The following is a 21,436-nucleotide window of genomic DNA, read 5'->3' as shown; positions in this document are numbered from 1 at the left end:
TTCCCCATTCTGATGTTTGATGTGAACATTAAATGAAGCTCATGACCAGTATCTGCATGATTTTATGCACTGCACTGTTGCCACACATTTGGCTGATTAGATAATCACATGAATAAGTAGGTGTACAGGTGTTCCTAATAAAGTGCTTTGTGAGTGTATAAACCATTAAAAACAATGACAATTACTGATCGAATTGCTATCTGATTAGGTATGCACATTACATTTACACATAAATCTGTCTCCGCAAAACTGATATAAATCCGATCTTCAATTGCTATATGTGAGTTTCTGTCCGTAATGATGACTTTATCAGGTAGGGAAAATGTTAATAAGTATTATTTGATTTCAAGTGAATTTGCACAGTGTGCAATGTTGGTAGTAATGGATTACGTGGAATCTGGATTAAGTAATCAGACTACAAAAATCAAGTACTTGTAATTGGATTAAATTACATTTAAAAATACTCGTAATCAGAATACAGTAATTTTTTATGGATTAAATTATTACTTGCTAATTAGACAACGACTATAATTGGTTAAAATCGTATTTTTTTTTCCACTCTATATAAGCATTTCTACGATATACGTTCGGTAACTCTTGGGTTTCTAGAGTGTTTTCGGAATGCTCAAATGCAAGTGACATCAAATAAAAGTTAGTTTCAAAGTAATCTAAAACTAACGTAATTGCAATATTACGTTACTGATAGCAATTTGTGTCATGTAATTTGTAATCAGTACCCGATTACAAGTCAGAAGTAATCTACCCAGCACTGCCAGTGTGTGTGTTTTTTTTTTTTCCCCTCTGGGCTTGTCGTAGGCAAGATATGTCCATGACCGCTATGTTTAGTCTTAGTTTCGTCAGCAATCTGCATCAATCGATGAAGGATAAAGTTCTATCTATCGCACAACATGCCTCTGTTTCTTATTTTGTTTTTATATAATGTTTACATGAGCCCTATGCAAATACTCTGTAACAGCTGTTATCTGCCAAATTGTCCATATGCTGACGTAGTGCCATTTGGGAGGAGTAAAGTTTGCATATGCGGCTTCAACATTTTGAGTCCCATCTGAAATGCATCTCAAACCACCTCTGGAGGTGATTTCTTTCCATTTTGAATGCGTATATGAGGGCATTTATACCTGGTCTTTTCATGATCTGATCACTAAAAATGCATGAAGTGAAAATTTCCCCAATGAGTAAGTATTCCAATTACTCAGAATGAAGGTGTGGCAGGGAGGAGGGCGGGGCCGGGTCATGATGCAGCATACCCAACCCCTAATCCGGCTAATCAAGCCCTTGAGAGGGATAAGGGCGACCAGAGGCGGTAGTTCCAGGGGGAGAGAGTTACGTGCAGCTGCCCAGCATGTGTTTGTCTTTTTGTTTAAGTTAACTTAAACAAAAAAGACAAACACATGTATATCTACTGTGAAAGAAAAGCACCACCACAGACATATAGGTTGCACTCTTTCCAGATTAAATGCTACAATAAAAGCTTGAGTTCAGTGTATGAAAAAAGCTTATGTTTATGTTTTGCTATGTTGCTAAGGATTTTCTCACAAAACAGCAGGATTATAGATGAATTGATAAAGGAGGTCTACAGTGGTTCTCAATCTGGTCCTGGAGGCCCAACAGCACTGCACATTTTACATGTCACCCTTTTCTGACACACCCAATTTAAGTCTTGGATTCTCCATTAACGAGATTATGAGTTCAATCAGGTGTGTTTGATTGAGGTGACATCCAAAATGTGTAGTGTTGAGGGGCCTCCAGGACAAGTTTGAGAACCACAGGTCTATAATACCTCGACCAGAGCTAACCAATAGCATTTCCATTTATCTCAAAGCAAATTACTTGTTTGGCCCATGACCCCTCCAAAAAAAATCGGTCACTGGCAAAACATCTACAATATTATAGTGAAATATTTATGATTTATTTGTTATTTGCCAAATGTTTCATTTAATCAGAATACACTGCTAGTTTTGAATGACAGTCAAATATTTATTTATTTTGCCTCCAGAATGATGTAGTCCTGGTCCAGAACTCTATTTGTGAAGCCAGATAATTTATCATGTCATGAGGGACATGACGATATTTCAATAGAACTGATAGAGGAACGCCTGCAAACATCTGTTAATGATGCAATACTGTGTTTCACACTTCCTACATTCTAGCCGAGGCCACTAAAGTTTTCCTATAAGTATACTTGTGGCTCTAATTCATCCATGTGTCAGTGTTCCAGCATCATCATTGTAGAGTCTGGGCTCAAACGAAAGCCAATAGTAGGTTGATTCCTCTGAAAAGGTAATGGCTATGGCTCTGGGATGGGGCAATTCTGTTAACCAACCAATGACAGAAAGGGGGAATGTTCAGAAAACCATTTTTGGTCACATTTTATATAAGGTGTCTTTCACTGCTATGTACTAACATTAAAATGCATACAATACAATGTTCCAAAACAGTAGTTCTAGCTCAAATTATGGATTTGTGGCTATGTAGCTGTAACCAGTGCTGTCCTATGCTTCCAATCTGTGTTGTGTCTGCAGATAATAATGAGACATGGCACCAATATACAAACTCAAACTTGGCTTGTTTATTTGTAGCTGTGGTCTGTGCTGACAAATCAAAGGATAGATTTCAATAGGTGCTGTCAGTGGATGTTTTAATTGTGATTAATTGCATAATATTTGTAGTTAATCGTGCTGAAATTTAACTTTAAATATATCTTTTCCTGTCAAAATGCATTTATTTCCTTAGGGAAGTAAACAAAACAATATGTAACAATATTATGGTTTATTAACATTTTCCAAACAAAGCCTTCCACAGTATAAAGATAGAAATGCACTAAAATGGCAACAATTAAGGTAACATTAAACATTTTCAAAGTCTAAGTGGGAGGTTGACTAATTGACACACATTGGTTTCATATTCATTGCAACGGGCATTCAATCTCTTAAACTCTCATCCTCCACAATATTAATCAGCCAGCAGACTGTGTTTATCTGCTTTGTTACAGCAATCATACGGTTGCATTCATGATTCACATCAGGGTGTCAGTGCCAGCGTCAAGCGGCACTTTGAACTCTGCATGAAAGGGGTTGCAGACAAAAATGTCTCATTCTGCGTTTTGGTGATAGTTAAGACTTGGCATGCTTTTGTGGTAATTAAAATGTGCCTTACCTAGTTTGAAAAATTATTGTTTCAGTCAAAAGTTCCATCCAGGCTTGTTTTGTACAACAAATATTGTTAAGAGCTGCTTTCCCCATCATTTCATAACTGACAATGAATCACTGCTGTTTGTATGTGAAGTGTGGGTCAGTGTATTGACTCAGGGTGGATACATTGCAAAGGTTCTGCCCATCCAACTATAGTTTATGCTGGTTTATGCTGTATTCCCCATAAATGCGTTAATCGCATGATAATTGTCCTATGACATCACACCTTTCAGACTGAGAACAAGCACGTTAAACCAAAACAGAAAGCAAATGTCTACGGCAACCAATATTTCAAATTTCAATAATCTGAATCCTGGCTGGCAAGTCTGGAATCAGTCCCACTAGTAAAATATGTACATGTTTATATAAAATAGCATGTCAGCTAATTAAAACTAAATGACTTACTCGTCCAAAATTGCATCCTCGTCTGGATCAAGTCTCTTCAAAATACAAATGTTCATCGCTCCCGCTCTTCTTCTGAGGAAAATTGTAACTCTTCATCACTATCCAAGAGTTTTCTCACTTGTGTATCGTGCTGTCTTCCAAACGTGCAGATAAGTGAATGTTTTCAATATGTTTTCAAGGCACAGTCGGGGCGTGTACCATTTGATTTGATCGTCTCAGCACATTAGCGTATGAATAGCGCACTCTCCTGGTGGGTGTGATCACATTAGAGATAATTTGCTGAGCCAGGTGAAACTGTACATCGCTTTGTTTCATACAGATTACATTGTAGGAGAATATTTGTTTTAAATTTGAAGTGTTTTACATTTTAAGCTTTCTTTAGACATATGTTTCATGTTTGTGTGATAAGTATTCGAGGAGTTTCAGTTAATTTTTGTGACGCGTTTCAGATATATGCTCGCGAACACAGAGACTGCTGAAAGCTCACCCTTTTTATTTTTTTTATTTTACAAAACCACAAGGTTTTGTTGTTATTGTGAGTGTACACAAATAAAAGTAGACCCTTTATAGTCTTTAATGATGACTTAGACTTATCTGTATGCCCCAAAATGACGGCGAATTGTATGTTTTTTCCGCTGTAATGACAAAAATATTCAGCAGGACGCGCCGGCATAAAAAGGATCCCCTTTTGGGATACACAAGTATTTTTGGATAGTGTGTGTAAAGAGGCTCTTAAAAATTTATTTTAAACTTTATGGTCACATTAGTACAAGTACTAAGTTTACCTGGATATGGCACTCTGCCTTTAGTCACCAGCTCTGTAAGCAAGATTCCAAACGACCAAACATCAGATTTAATGGTGAACTTCCCGTACAGAGCTGCCTCTGGTGCTGTCCACTTAATGGGGAATTTAGCCCCTGAAATACAGCCACAGGAGAATACAGACAGACAGAATATGAGGTATTAAAATAAGTAAATAAGGTGATGTTATAGATAAAGTGCTGTTGAACAATAGACAACATTTTGGATAAAATTGAGAACCAATACACCACGCTTACAAAACAAAATCACATACATAAGGCCTTAGAAATATGGAACACAATTATACTTCATGCCAGAACGTTTGTTATTTTGGCTACGTCACTACTCAGTTCTATTCATAACAGAGAAGCGGGAACAAGCTTTTCTCATAAACAAAAGCCATCGTATGGCTTCAGAATACTGGGAATATAAAGCACAATTGATGTGACTACTTTTTTTTAGGGATATACAGTACTGTGTGAAAGTTTTAGGCACACAAGATGTTTCACAAAAACATTTATATCTATAGTCAATAGGAAATATACATTTTAGACTCCCAAATATTCCTTTTACAAATAGATCAGAAGAACAGGGAGCCCTGCATGCAACAGATGGTATTGCCCTAACAGAGCAATTGCCCCCCACCCCACAGTCTGGGATTACACGAAAAGAGACAGCCTACATAGATAGAAGAACTGTGGCGAATTCTCCAAGAAGCTTGAAACATCCTATCTTCCAGCAACCAAGAAAAACTGTCCTGTGACAGACGGGTTTGGCTCTAGATGGTCAGATTCAAAGAATGTAAAGTGATTGTAAAAATTACAGTAAGTACAAAATCCACTAAAACCAACTAACTATAATTGTTCTCAATTTTCTCTTTACAGCTGGCTAATGAGAACCTTTTCTGTGTACATAAGTAAGACCACTTGTTTGGAATTATTTGTGAATGAGACAAAATGAGCATTAATACATTGAAGTGATCATGGGAGAGTTGGAAATACAGTAGTTATACACTCACCTAAAGGATTATTAGGAACACCATACTAATACTGCGTTTGACCCCCTTTTGCCTTCAGAACTGCCTTAATTCTACGTGGCATTGATTCAACAAGGTGCTGAAAGCATTCTTTAGAAATGTTGGCCCATATTGATAGGATAGCATCTTGCAGTTGATGGAGATTTGTGGGATGCACATCCAGGGCACGAAGCTCCCGTTCCACCACATCCCAAAGATGCTCTATTGGGTTGAGATCTGGTGACTGTGGGGGCCATTTTAGTACAGTGAACTCATTGTCATGTTCAAGAAACCAATTTGAAATGATTCGAGCTTTGTGACATGGTGCATTATCCTGCTGGAAGTAGCCATCAGAGGATGGGTACATGGTGGCCATAAAGGGATGGACATGGTCAGAAACAATGCTCAGGTAGGCCGTGGCATTTAAACGATGCCCAATTGGCACTAAGGGGCCTAAAGTGTGCCAAGAAAACATCCCCCACACCATTACACCACCACCACCAGCCTGCACAGTGGTAACAAGGCATGATAGATCCATGTTCTCTTTCTGTTTATGCCAAATTCTGACTCTACCATCTGAATGTCTCAACAGAAATCGAGACTCATCAGACCAGGCAACATTTTTCCAGTCTTCAACTGTCCAATTTTGGTGAGCTCTTGCAAATTGTAGCCACTTTTTCCTATTTGTAGTGGAGATGAGTGGTACCCGGTGGGGTCTTCTGCTGTTGTAGCCCATCCACCTCAAGGTTGTGCGTGTTGTGGCTTCACAAATGCTTTGCTGCATACCTCGGTTGTAACGAGTGGTTATTTCAGGCAAAGTTGCTCTTCTATCAGTTTGAATCAGTCGGCCCATTCTCCTCTGACCTCTAGCATCAACAAGGCATTTTCGCCCACAGGACTGCCGCATACTGGATGTTTTTCCCTTTTCACACCATTCTTTGTAAACCCTAGAAATGGTTGTGCGTGAAAATCCCAGTAACTGAGCAGATTGTGAAATACTCAGACTGACCCGTCTGGCACCAACAACCATGCCATGCTCAAAATTGCTTAAATCACCTTTCTTTCCCATTCTGACATTCAGTTTGGAGTTCAGGAGATTGTCTTGACCAGGACCACACCCCTAAATGCATTGAAGCAACTGCCATGTGATTGGTTGATTAGATAATTGCATTAATGAGAAATTGAACAGGTGTTCCTAATAATCCTTTAGGTGAGTGTATCTTGGCATCACAATGTTGTGTAAGTGTATAATATGCACACCAAAGAGTCTATAATTTTGCGGAACGTGTCTCTCTCTCACCTTGTCGTGCGGTGTACTCGTTGTCTTCAATGAGTCTGGCCAGGCCAAAGTCAGCGATCTTACACACCAGGTTATCACCCACCAGAATGTTAGCTGAGCGCAAATCTCTGTGAATATAGTTCATTCTCTCGATGTAGGCCATGCCTCCAGCCACCTGAATACACACATATATGCAAACAAACTTACATTTGGGGAGGCTAAATCTGATGAGCAAAGTCCATATGGGATATTACTGAGGTTACTTCAGGCAAACTGGAGCTTTGTGCATGATAAGTAAAACAGAATGCTGACATAGAAATTATTTATCTTCATACACAAAGCAGGGGCTTGAACAGATTCATTTCAGTTAATGTGTTCCTATAGGGATAAATATATAACACTGACCACAGCTGGGATGTTTTCATCCTGTTGTATTTGTTACATAATTGATATACAGTACATTAGCCCCAAAATGTATCTGGACACTTAAAACACACTTAAAACTGCAGACACTTAAAACCAGTTTTAACTTGATTCATGATTCAGTTGATTCAATTATGATTATGTAGTATTTGTAACAGGTTGATGAATTCACATCCTCATACATTTATCACACTTCTACAGCCTGAGAAATGTGTCATATAAAATGAAAACTACAAACAGACATGCAATATGCATATGAAGATCATTGTTAGATCAAATTTGTCACAGAGATTGCACTTTGGATATTAAAGGGATAGTTCCCCAAAAATGAGAATTCTCTCATCATCATCATCATCATCTCACCCTTATGCCATCCCAGATGTGTATGGCCTTTCTTCTGCTAAACAAAAAATACGATTTTAAGAAGTATATCTAAACTCTTTAGGTCCATACAATGCAAGTGAATGGTGGCCAGAACTTTGAAGGTCCAAAAGGGTCAATTTTTACTATAAATTCTCCTCCCTGCCCAATAGGTGGCGATATGAAGATTGTGAATCGCCAAAACCAAAAGAAGAAGAATGTGGAGGTGAAAGTGGAGATTTATGGTGAAAAAGGACTTCAATATTGAGCTGTTTCTCACCCACACCTATCATATCACTTCTGAAGGCACGGATTTAACCACTGGAGTCGTACGGATTACTTTTGCGCTTCCATTACGTGCTTTTAGACCTTCACCGCTTTGGCCACCATTCACTTGCATTGTATGAACCTACAGAGCTGAAATATTCTTCTAAAAATCTTTTTTGTGTTCATCAGAAGAAAGTAAGTCATACACATGTGAGATGGCATGAGGGTGATTAAATGATGAGAACATTTTCATTTTTGGGCTAACAATCTCTTTAAAGGGGTCATATAATGGTACATGCACTTTTTGAAGTTGATTGTACTGAAATGTGTGTTGGCTGTGCCTGTACACAACCATCCTATTATGATAAAAATCCATCCAGTGTTTTTGTTTTAATCTCCTTATATATTTTCCCCTGCCTCAAATCGAGCCGTTCGACCGTGTGATGTCACACGGTCGGACGCCCCTCCCAGGATTGTTGATTGACAGCAGTGTTTCAACACAGACCGCCCTCGCTGCGTGAGCGAGCTGTCAATCATAGTCGTCATCATTGTTGATACACTGGAGCAGAATGGCGCCTAAGCGATTGTGGTGTTCTGTTCTTCGGTGTAATAACGAACACAGCAGTCATTTTGATGTTCCTAAATCTGAACCGCTGAACACGCAGTGGCTGAGTTTTGTTTACGATGGGAATATTCCCCACGAGCAACGTCAATGCGTTCATGTTTGCGCGAATCATTTTTCACCAGACTGCTTTATAAACGAGGGTCAGTATAAAGCTGGTTTTGCTAAGAAGCTGCTGCTGAAAAAAGATTCGGTACCAACTATTTATATTCCCTCTGCACCTCCAGAAGAAGTAAGTGTAACTTTTTATTAACCTTTATATTAATCTTTGCAAATCGCTTGCATGCTTCACAATGAATGTGGCTAATGTTTACACTCAGGGTACATTACGGCATGTCTTCCATAACGTTACGACGTTCTCAATATAATTCATAATCCCACGTTTATAATGAACAACGCGTTATGGTTATTGTGTTATTAAAAACTGTGTACGCAGGTGTTACAGTTAACATGGTAACACTAAGTTACACCTGGTTTACTTGTATGTTACTGATTAAGAAGTAATGTCAAAAAAACTGTTATACGGAGAATAACTCCAGAACGGAGGGGCGGGGTGACCAAAGCTCATTATCATTTAAAGTCATATGCTCTGAAACGGCGTGCTGAAAACAGAGCTGTTTTTGAGCAGGTAAAATTAGTGTTTTCTTAAAATACTAATGAGAATTTTTAATAAAAGTATATTACAAAGTTTTCATTTAGACCCTAAAGATTCATATTAACTTGTACAAAAATGGCATTATATGACCCCTTTAAAAACTATTTGTGCAAAAGAACCAGGAAGTGTTGCCACGTAGCATTTGCAAACAATAACTTAATTTGTATGAATATTCCTACACCTATTCACACGGAGAGCGGCACAACAAAGTGACACAAATCGTATAAGAAAATCTTAGCTGTTAAAAAATGTCACTTCGTTGCAGGCCGAATTTTCACACATCGTGAACATCTTTTGGTGGGGGGAAACACTCACGATCCATGTCATTACACCTCTACATAGAGATCATAATAGTCATCTTTTTTTTCTGGATTTCTTCCCCTTTTTCTCGCAATTTGGCATTCCCAATTTCCAATGTGCTTTTTAGTCCTTGTGGTCGCGTAGTGATTGGCCTCAATCCGGGTGGCGGAGGATGAATCCCAGCTGCCTCCGTGTCCGAGACCATCAACCTGCACATCTTATCACGTGGCTTGTTGAGCGCGTAGCCACAGAGACATAGCGTGCATGTAGGTTTCACGACATCCACGCACGACTCACCACGCACCCCTCCGATTGAATGAAGAAAAGTGGTTTTGAATCATTCTTAGTGTAACTTGTTGCATTTTAGTGTACCTGGCCGGCCATGTCGACAAGGTTGGGTAGCTTGAGCCCACGTCCCTCTCCATCCTTCAGGAAATCTAGAAGACTTCCTGAAACATGCCACATGCACATGTTAGCTTGACCAATACAAGAGAGAAACTGCTACAAACACACATACACACATCAACAAATAATGTCGCCATGCCTGTCTGTGGTAACTCAAATTAGCCTTGATTAACAATATTAAGTCAACTTCAGGGGGAAACATAAATTATAAGCTACGACAGAGTAGAATATGGCCACTTTTTCCTGACACTAGCCATTACATTTTCTTGCAATATCAGGTTAAATCTCTGCTTCCCTCATTACGGTACTTCAAATTAAATTTAGCCCACTATAATTTCCTTTCTTTTTCTGTCCACTAAAGTGCTTGGAGTCCTCGGTGAGGTCAGAACATCAACCTTCAATCCTCATTTATCTTTAATTTGATTTTTTTTTTTTACTTATCAGCTGACCACAAAACCCTTCAGTGCTGCTCAAATAGACACATTTCCATATGTCCTCTGGTTAACCCCTTATATTCACTAGTACTATGACAACAACCTCTGACAGACCTTTGCCCATGTACTCAGTGACGATGTAGATGGGCTCCTCTGAAACGACAGCGTAGAGCTGCACAAGTTTATCATGTCGTAGTTTCTTCATGATCTGTGCTTCCTCCAGGAATGACTCTGGAGACATTGTGCCAGGCTTGAGGGTCTTTACTGCAACTTTAGTGTTACCGTTCCATGTTCCTGACAGCAGAAACCACACAGTTGACAGTTAGCACAGCACTGAAAACCATCTGACCAAACAGCATTCAGCAAATCGACCATAATTCAGCCAAGAAAAATCTATCCTCTTTCTATTCATGCAAGGTTACACTCACCGAACACTCTATTAGGTACACCTGTACGCCAACTTATTCATGCAATTGTCTATTCAGCCAATCGTGTAGCAGCAGTGCAATGCATAAAAATCATGCAGATATGGGTCAGGAGCTTCAGTTAATGTTCACACCAACCATCAGAATGAGGAACATTTTGATCTTAGTGATTTTGACAGTGGCATGATTGTTGGTGCCAGAAGGGCTGGTTTGAGTATTTCTGTAACTGCTGATCTCCTGGGATTTTCACACACAACAGTCTGTACAATTTACTCTGAATGGTGGCAAAAACAAAAAACATCCAGTGATTGGCAGTTCTGCAGACGGAAATGCCTTGTTGATTAGAGAGGTCAATGGAGAATGGCCATATTGGTTCGAGCTGACAGAAAGTCTACTGTAACTCAGATAACCACTCTGTACAAATGTTTCTTTCCGCAGAATGGAAATACAGATCAGCAGTTACAGAAACACTCAAACAAGCCAGTCTGCCAACAACAATCATACCACAGTCGAAATTACTGAGATCACATTTTTTCCCCATTTTGATTGTTCATGTGAACATTAACTGAAGCTCCTGACCCATATCTGCATGATTTTATGCACTGCACTGCTGCCAAACGATTGGTTGATTAGCTAATTGCATGAATAAGTAGGTGTACCTAATAAAATGGTCGGTGAGTGTATTCTGTAATTAAAACAGCCATTCTCACAGATATATACCGCTGATAGTGTTGTTTATTTGTACATGCTGTCTGTGTTGTTTTAGCACCAGGATCACTAAAGGAATAATGCAAATCAGGTATTTTGCACCGCACAATTCCCAATTTTGCAGGGCGGATGAGAGTGCTAGGTTGTGGAGGATGCAGCCGACAACCGCAATATGGTATACTTCACTGGGACTGCACGCATCCCTCCACCACTGTAATCCTAAAAAAAAAAATCCTAAAAGTGTCCTCAACAATGGTGCATTTGCAGATATGCCCAGACGAATCGCCCTTTTCCATCATTTGATGATTTACTGCTGCCATTCACTAGAAAATGTATAAAAATAGTTTTTTGGCCTGCTTTCTGTGTGCGGTATTAGTACAATGTTAATTGCGCACAGTTCTGTTTGCACTAAAAAGAATGAAAATAACTCAATTTAAATGTGCACGGGGTATAGTGCTACACCAGTGCAGATGCCTGGTTAAATTGGACTGTGGTTCTTTAAAATTGTCACTTTGAAACTGAAAGATCCCTACAGATTACACTGGACATGTGATTTTTGGCTGTTTTAACACAGGACAAAGGAGGAGTTTCAACAGACAAGAAACACGTTGGTTAAACTGGTTATATTCAACACTGGTATCTGCTTGCCTTTAAATGACACTGGGATTTGGAGATACAGTAAAATACTGTTTCTTTGTAATTGAAAAAATAAATAAATAAAAAAATCTGAGTGTATCCACAATATTCTCAGTGAGTCCACTGTATTTTGCTAAGTGGGCGGAATTTCCAGTTGGCTCGCGGAAGTGTGATAGGCTGGCGTTTTGTGTGTAGCCGGTCACTGCTTGCTTGCCATGCGGTTAGATTCTTGCTTTTTAAATGTTGTAACAATGGTTATTCTAATAATGAAGTGAAATTAAAGTTTTATCTAAAACAGCAATGTTTTGATCAGAAACCACTCGCAAAGCGCTCCAGTCCCAGATGCTGCTTCTTCCATCGGCTGCCTGCAGAAGGACTGACTTGGGAACATCTGTTTAAAAAAGCTTGGAATAATTTGTTGGTGTGCTCTTTTCACTTTATTGGCAAGAAGTCAAGAGCGGGAATTTCTTATATTATTCACCGTTAATGTCCAGCTATGATAGACGACCAGACGACCCACAGATATTTCGGATAATTTAGAAACTGCTGTATTGATCAAGTGTATCTTGCTCTGATACAGCTCAAGCCTTCGTTGCTAGTTCGAAAACATCACTTTAGAACTTATTCTTGGCGTGTATGTTTGTGTGTGTGTGTGTGTGTGTGTGTGCGCATGAAAAAAGGAGAGAAACAGAGAGATCACAAGTTGAATTGCCTATGTTTAAAGTGGCTCTCGTCACGAATAACATTGCTTCAAATTGCCAAAGTGTAAGCTTAAGTCTCAGCAGCAGAGGGTGTCGTCAATCTTGTACAGTATATAGATTTTCTATTGCTAAACAGCTGTTTACAATAGCAGTGAGTCGAGGGGGAGTGCTGACTTTGTAACTAAGAGAGTTTGTGTGAGAGCGAAGGGGGGCTGGGGGGGTGGTGGCGGTACAGCGCTTTTTTCCACTATAGCTATGTGAGGCTGATTAGAGCGAAATATATTGAAAGATTAAAAGTTATTTTGGATAATAGAAATTGTATTGATCAGGCTATATCTGTTTGTCACGACTGAAGTCTCAATGTATAGGATATTTTACACATTGTTTGACGTTCTTAACCGACGTACTTTGTGTTAATTGGTTATTTTACTGTGGTAGCCTGTAGGGCTCTTTCGAAATAACTGAAATAATTTGGCGAAGTGATATGGAACCGTTTTGCGGTTGAGACCAGGAACTACTTCATAGCAGAGCGTTTACTTGAAAAATAACTGCACACCTTAGAAAGTCTATCAACCAATCAGAATCAAGCATTCAACAGACCCGTAATATAATACAGAGTATAAAATGGAACAATGTCCAACTTTACAGCTGTGAAGGCGTTAATAGGCTACATAGATTTTCAGGTTAGTCTGATCAGGTTCTTCTATCGATAGATAAAGACTCAACAAAATAACTAAAATGCTTCTATATTTGCGATATTTGGCCATTATCCTGAAATCCATAATCATTAACAGATAGGTGAGGTAGAACAAAATCGTTTCGCTATAATTTTGTGATCATTTGTTCTCATGTTTCCATAACTTTTAATGCTGCGTTAGTACATAACATAACGATTGTTCATGGAAGTTCAGCCCGCAAAGCGTCATGGGACATATTGTGGATACATCTGGTTACAACATTAAACTTAAAAGCTCACATACATAGATACTATATATATATGGAAAAATAGTTTTTAACTGGAGAAGCTACCCTACATGTAGTTAGAGGTGCTGTAAAAAGGTTTATTAAAACATCTAAAATCGCTCACAGCACCTTTAAGTTAGCAGCATCACTATTTTTAGTTTTATAACACTGTATCATCTACACAAATACACACATTCACTGTTCTGGGTACCTCTACTCATTAACAACTAAATTCCAGCAGTGTCCTAAAGGCAAGACAAATCTAGGAGATATTTTGGGATGCAAATCTACATGGAAGGGCGGAGAGGAAGAGAGTGAGAGAGAGATATAGAAGTGTGCACAAGCACACCCATCTCAAATGTAATCGCTAAGGCCAGAAACATACTTTATGCAAGTATGCAAAAGCAGATGTGAGTGCGTAGCAAATGTATTGCCGACGTGCGTATCGGTTGAACATACTTGACATGTGCTCATGCGTTACAGTATCGGTAACAAAGTTGGCGATAAAGTTTTGTTTATAAGTTTGGACCATTAAACTGGATGTGTTTTAGAGCTGTTCAGCTTGTAGTTCAAAAATCCAAAAGAGAATTCGCCATGGGTACTGGGTGCTAAAAATAAGGTCTGTGGTAAACATTACTTGACGATATATGGACGTTTTGTTCTACAATGTACAGATTTTGCTCTTATGGAAAGACATTTTATTTAAAGTACTTTTATTCAGCAAAGTGGCATTCAACTGATTACAGTGTATAGTAAGGTCATTAATAATGTGTAAAATTACTTTTACAATTTGACTGAACTACTTCAGTGTTCTCATCAAAAAATCCTCCACATGCAGCAATTCTTCCCATAAGGCCTGTACCCTTGTCTTCTCTTTACTCTTGTACATGAAACTGGTGTTGAGCGGGTAGAATTCAATGAAGCTATCAGCTGAGGACATTTGAGGAATCTAACTAGAGACTCTGATGTACTTCTCCTCTTGTTTAGTTGTACATCTGGCCTTCCACATCTCTTTCTGACCTTGTTAGAGACAGTTGTCCTTTGTGTTTTAAGACTGTAGTGGACACCTTTGTATGAAATCTTCAGTTTTTTGGCAATTTCAAGCATTGTATAGCTTTCATTCCTCAAAACAATAATTGACGGACGGGTTTCTAGAGAAAGCTGTTTATTTCTTTTTGCCATTTTTGACCTAATATTGACCTTAAGACATGCCAGTCTATTGCATACTGTGGCAACTCATAAACAAACACAAAGACAATGTTAAGCTTAATTTAATGAACCAAACAGCTTTAAACTGCGTTTAATTTAAAGGCAAGTGATTATCTTGAACCAAATTAGCAATTTATCATGATTACTCAAGGATAAGGTGTTGGAGTGATGGCTGCTGGAAATGGGGTCTGTCTAAATTTGATCAAAAATAATTTTTTCAAATAGTGATGGTGCAGTTTTTCACATCAGTAATGTCCTGACTATACTTTGTTATCAGCTGAATGCCACTTTGGTGAATTAAAGTACCGATTTTCTTTCTGTACATTATTCCAAACTTTTGGCCTCCATTATAAATGTGAATTTTAAAGCCGTATTGAATTACATCCTTTTTTCACGTTTGAGGTATGACTGTGGGTAATTTATGTTGTAGAACAAAACATCAACATATCATCAATTAATGTTTAACACAGACCTTAATTTACACATTAGTTAAAAAAAAAAAAACATTATAAAACCATTTGGAAAATCCCAAGGGAACCTATGGCGAATTAAATTTTCAGGTTTGCCTACAAATTGACATCACGGCTGAACAGGTCCTTTATTCAGGTAGGTTGCTGTAGGGTTATTTAATGTCTAATCAACCAAATTTCAGAAACTTCCCCAGTGGAAATTTTAGATTTTGTTAAAACATTTTCTGAAGAAAGATCAATATAAATGATAGTTAAAGCCAAAATATTGAATGCCATGGACAATCTTTACTAAGTTTTTAGAAGGGGTTCAAAATGACAAATTTTAGCCTATGATTTTGGAGCAATAGTGTATTTTTTGACATTATTGTTTCTATGTTAATAAATAGGTAAGGTACAGTTTTAGTTTCAACATTGTGTTCCTCAGTTGAACTAGAAAAACTAGCTTCATACCATGTGAATCGGATTTGGAAAATGGGTAAGATTTACCAATTTTAGAATGGAGCCACATTGAAAGCCCCATCTCTCTGGGATTTAACCACATAGGGCCTTAGATATGAAGATAAAATAGGAAAGTTTGTTCAGAATCAAAATCTAAAAGTATTTTAAAAATATCTTTTAATACTTCTGGATATATAAGCTCTCCAGCTCCAGCTTTGAAAAAACAACGCAAAAAAGTGACTTTTCCCATGTTTGGACTCACCCCATTGGGACACAATAAACAAAGGGTGCTGAAGTCAACTCTTTTCAGTAATAGACATTCATTTCTCTGTGTAAAAATAAAATAATAATGCTGCCACCTTTCAAAGGTAATTTTCCCCCCTGTGGTGTTGCTTTCAAAATCATGGGTGAAAATTGTCATTTTGATCCCCTCTACAAAATAATGGATTATTTAATAAATATTTTACCAATGGAATTTAATATTTTGGCTTTCATCATCATTTATAAACAACATGTTGAGCCAGGGACTGACCCCTATAAATATATTGACTTCAACTAACTTTCTCAGCAATGTTCTCTTCAAACTGTTGCTCCGCCATTACGGTAGTTAAATTGAAAGAAAAAATTCGGCCCTTGCGGTAACGCTGAGAATGCAACACATACTTGCGTTGTGCTATGAACTGTGGTCTGACACATTTCACAACGCACCAAATCAAGCTTGTGTAGCTCGTCTGCATTCACGCACTTGCGTAGAGTATGTTTTGGGCCTTCTACATACACAAACACATGCATTAGTCATAAGAAACACTCATGTCTCAACTTGAAACCTACTTTAATGACTCTTACCTCCATTTATTTACACATGAACAAAATGATCACTGGTGTACTTACAACAACAATAAAAAAATGGTCAAAATTAAAAATTGAGCTTCAGTTTGTCCCTCAGTTAAATTATGATGTCAGTTTAAGTGGAGGTCAGAGTATGTGGGAGAGGAGGCGATTGTCTTACCACACCAAACATCAGCAAAACACCCTGCCCCCAGCTTCACCTCCAGCATCAGAGACTCACGGGCGATTTCCCAGGAATCATGGCTAAGTCCCACCGTATCAGGGGTGTAGACCAAGCACACACCCGTTAATGTAAAGCACAAACCATCTGCACTCTCTATAGGGGGGTGAATGGAGGGGGAGAGGGGTTAACTACAGGGATGACGACGGAACATGCAATGAGAGAGATGAAGGGCGGTCGTGTTGTTCTGAGGGGGTCAGTCACCGTACGATGTCTGAATATTCTAGCAGCCTAAACAGCAATATGTTACTGGCAGCAAAATGGGCCCATACAAGAAGAGTAGAATTCTGTTTTTATGTTAGCTGGCTTCTTTCTTCTTATTAACAAAGTTCTCATGGTTATGGAAAACCTGGAATTATCAGAAAATTTGTGATTCCAGGTCAGTAAAAGTCATGGAAATGAAGTAAATCTTAAAGTAATGTTCTGGGTTGAATACAGGCTAAGCTGAATTGCATAATGTTGATTAGCACAAAACATATTTGCCTAGTCCCTCGTTTATTTGAAAAAAGCAAAAACTTGCAGTAAGGCACTTATAATGGATGTCATTTGGGCTAGTCCATAAATGTTAAAATACAGATCATTGTTTTAAAAGTATAGCCACAAGATGTAAAAATTGTGTGTTAAATCATATAATAATGTTTATACATATCTTGTGACTATACTTTTGAAACTGTTTATGGACTGGCCCATTTACTTCCAATGAGGGACGGGTCGAAAATATTTTCTATTGTAATCAACATTATACTTCAAATGCTGTCGACTGAACTTAACTTGTACTGACCCCCGGAACATTCCTTTATGCAAATGTGCAAATAGCTAATTATTTGTATTGGCAAGAAATTGCTCTATGTTTGTTGCAATCTATTTCAAGGATAATTTTTTATTATTATCCTGTAATCATGAATGACTGTAAAAGTCAAGGGCAAAATCATGACAATTCATCGTCAAATGTTGTGGGAACCATGTATCAAATAACGTAGCTTGTATATTCAAACGTTTTAAGAGTAACTCTGACCCTCAGTATGACCTCACTCCATCTCCCTCTCTGGTTGGTTGTTGCCGAGCACATTGGGAGGGGCCGTACCCATCCAAACCTCCCCGAACTGGCCGTTTCCCAAGCGCTTTATGAGCTGCAGTGACTCCCGTGGGATCTCCCACACGTCTTTGGTTTTGACAGACAGGTCAGTGAGCCTCGGCATCCCTTTGTGGCAAGGGACGACCAAGCGACAGCAAAGCCCTGCCGCCCGCTCTGAGCACACATATACAAATACAGAAGGAGAACAGTCAAAAAGAGCGAAAAGAAACGCATCAGAAGCATTGCAGAAAGCAGAATACAGAGAGAGGTAATTCACTAACATGATAAACACCCACTGATAATGTTGTTTCTTTGCACACAGAGTCTATGTTGTTTTAACACCTCATTCTCTAAAAGGAATTATATTAATCAGCCAAATTTATAAGCTTGTTCTAGGGTGATCAAATTGGGTGGGAGTACGAACACTTGAGCCGAAAGTGTCTTAGAAGCAACCAAATTACATGCTTATTTCACCAATTGCGTTTTTATGTGACATTTGCTTTTTATGACACTATTCATTAGGTTTAGGTTTAAGGTTTTGGGAAGGGAGGTAGGTAGGTTTTGTTGATATAAAATAGGGATGGGCATTTTCATATAATGCCTTGCACATAATTATTGCTCAATTGGGCAGTTTTAACTGTTCATGAGATGGATGGCCTGAGGGAAAAAACTGTTCCTGTGTCTGACGGTTCTGGTGTTCAGAGCTCTGAAGCGCCGGCCAGAAGGCAACAGTTCAAAAAGGTAGTGGGCTGGGTGAGTGGGGTCCAGAGTGATTTTTCCAACCCTATTCCTCACTCTGGAAGTGTACAGTTCTTGACAGGAGGGCAGGGGGCAACCAATAATCCTCTCAGCAGTCCGAACTGTCCTTTGTAGTCTTCCGATGTCCGATTTCATAGCTGCACCAAACCAGACAGTTATTGAAGTGCAGAGGACAGACTCAATGACTGCTGAGTAGAACTATATCAGCAGCACCTGTGGCAGGTTGAACTTCCTCACCTGGCGAAGGAAGTACAACCTCTACTGGGCCTTTTTCACAATGGAGTCAATGTGGGTCTCCCACTTCAGGTCCTATGAGTTGGTAGTGCCCAGGATCCTGAATGACTCCACTGCCGCCACAGTGCTGTTCAGAATGGTTAGTGGGGTCAATGATGGGGTTTTCCTCCTAAAGTCCACTATCATCTCCACTGTTTTGAGCACGTTCAGTTCCAGGTTGTTTTGACTGCACCAGATGGCCAGCTGTTCAACCTCCCTTCTGTATGCAGACTCATCATCATCCTGGATGAGGCCGATAACAGTAGTGTAATCTGCAAACTTCAGGAGCTTGACAGAGGGGTTCTTGGTGGTGCAGTCATTTGTGTAAAGGGAGAAGAGTAGTGGGGAGAGCACACATCCCTGGGAGGCACCAATGCTGATCGTCAAGGTGCTGGAAGTGAATTTCCCCAGTCTCACAAGCTGCTGCCTATCTGTCAAAAAGCTGGAGATACACTGATAGATAGAGGTGGGAACAGAGTGTTGGTTTAACTTATTCCAGAGAATAGTTGGGATGATGGTGTTGAAAGCTGAACTGAAGTCCACAAAAAGGATTCCTACATATGTGTAATTCCTACATTCCTGGTCTGTCCAGATGTTGCAGGCTATGATGCAATCCTATGTTGACTGCATCATCCACAGAAATGTAGTTAAAAAAAAAACAACTATGACACGTACATGAACTTTATCATTTGTCTTATTCACAAATATTACCAAGAATGATTTCAAAATAAGGTAACTTCAACAAACTATGCTTTTCTTGTGCATTTATAATAAAGAAAAAAATTAAGATTAAAAAAATAAAGTTGGTCATGGTTGGGTTTTTATAAAATAAGCTTTACCTGTGAGATTTAATGCATATATGCACATACTGGTCTGATAAGCTTCCGAGATTGTTGTACCGCTTCCCAGTTTCATTCCACCATATAAGCAGATCTTTGTATTTTGATTTTCATGACTCCAACAAGAACTGAATATCAATAGAGTGGAAATCAATAAGAATCCAAATAATATAAGTATTTCTAGTGCTACACTAGGCTTCGCTTTCAAAAGCACAGATGGCATCATATCTTCTTCTCTCATCCAACACCTTGGCGACAAACGCAGTGCCCCGCAGTGAACTCAATTGTAACTGTTAGATTTGGTGAGAGATTCAGAAAGAAAGTACAGTATCCAGCGCTGCTCACGGCAGGCAAATGGGCAAAGAAAAACTATTTACGATATTCGAGTAGTGTTTTTAATAGTTGAATAACTGCTGCAGAATGAGTACTAGATTTATCGATTACTTGTGCACATCACTAATATTAAATCTCCATAGAGCATTAAACTTAAAAACCTAATATGTTTGGGATTTTTATTTACTTTCTTTTTCTGCTATTGAGTTATTGATTGGCCATAGTACTGGGAATCCTAATTGGATATACTCTGACATTTAACGCAGGACTGTGGGGGTGTGTATATGTGTGGTGTTTTCCTATAAAACCACTGCAATGTTTACCTTGGACTGTAAAACTGAGATAAAAAAACACTTTCCACCAATGGGACATGTAATTTCAGGAAGCAGCCATTAAGTACCATCTGCTCTGGGCTTAGAGGGACCAGAGCACGCATCCGGCCACATGAGCCGTCAACACCGTCAGCTTTCTCACACACGGCAATAAAAGCGCTTAACATAGTCCAACAAAACAATTGGATACAGTCTGCAAACATGCACACAGAGACATTGTGAGAAGAAAGAGAGCAAAAACAATCCCATTATAGTGAAAAAGAGCAAACATTCCAGGTATCTTTCCAATAGTTTTAAGGTCGGGCCCAGTGTCAACTCTCAGGGTGTTTTCACACTAGAGCTTTTGATGCCAGAGTTCGGTTCTTTTGGTGCTCAGTTGGATTTGTAGTTTGAACTCAAGTATGTTCCAAGGAACAACACCGAAATGAGTTCGATGTGGTTTGTGGTACAGTTCCTGTGGACACCATTACGGTTTGCAATTGGCATGAAAGTAATCTGGCCTAATTTTTGGAAGAGAGCCACTACTAGCATTTCTCATAGCTGCTTGTCTCCACAGATATTGCCTATGGTGAACAGAATGTATTCATTGCATCTTTGCGTTGCATCCACAGCAGTCAAGCGCAAGTGTTGCTATGTGAATGTTACGTTTTGGTAATTAAAACAAAAGGATTATCTTGTCTTTTCTACTTCAGACATGACCTTCAGTAGTTACTGTGGTAAACAGCTTCTCACAGTAAGACTTATGTTGACATTAATGTACCGCACTGAAGTCCAGATGAAAACGGGGGGCTCTGTGGTACAGTTCATATTAACTCTAGTACGGTGCACACATTCACACTTCAAGTATGACATCAATATGATCAAATTTACAGAAGATCTGTGATCACCCAATGGTGTTTAGATTGAGGGCCAATCTTTTTTTAATTGCAGCAAACACGAAATCACACATACATTGATCCTCGAATGAATGAGCACTTGCTCAGTCCTCGAAGCATGAGATTGCGGCCAATGGAGGGTTCATTATTGGC

At 38.9% G+C, this 21,436-nt stretch overlaps 1 protein-coding gene across 4 annotated transcripts in view; it reads right to left on the bottom strand.

Moving 5' to 3' along the window:
• Positions 1 to 21,436, bottom strand: part of fynb (FYN proto-oncogene, Src family tyrosine kinase b) — a 105,586-nt gene that overhangs the window by 4,365 nt on the left and 79,785 nt on the right. For 2 of the 4 annotated variants that reach the window (XM_052095250.1, XM_052095251.1), the window contains 5 exons: positions 17,882 to 18,046; positions 10,293 to 10,472; positions 9,712 to 9,788; positions 6,734 to 6,887; positions 4,403 to 4,534 (listed from right to left, as the gene is read on the bottom strand). In XM_052095250.1, the coding sequence (XP_051951210.1) occupies positions 4,403 to 4,534; positions 6,734 to 6,887; positions 9,712 to 9,788; positions 10,293 to 10,472; positions 17,882 to 18,046 (708 nt within the window). Of the gene's footprint in view, positions 1 to 4,402; positions 4,535 to 6,733; positions 6,888 to 9,711; positions 9,789 to 10,292; positions 10,473 to 16,737; positions 16,894 to 17,881; positions 18,047 to 21,436 lie in introns of all 4 variants that reach the window. The other 2 variants (XM_052095254.1, XM_052095253.1) reach the window with 2 other exon arrangements.

This window comes from Xyrauchen texanus, chromosome 28 (assembly GCF_025860055.1).
Source record: "Xyrauchen texanus isolate HMW12.3.18 chromosome 28, RBS_HiC_50CHRs, whole genome shotgun sequence".
Taxonomy (NCBI): domain Eukaryota; kingdom Metazoa; phylum Chordata; class Actinopteri; order Cypriniformes; family Catostomidae; genus Xyrauchen; species Xyrauchen texanus.
The sequence above is the reverse complement of the archived record's forward strand: the minus strand, read 5'-3'. Positions and strand labels throughout refer to the sequence as shown.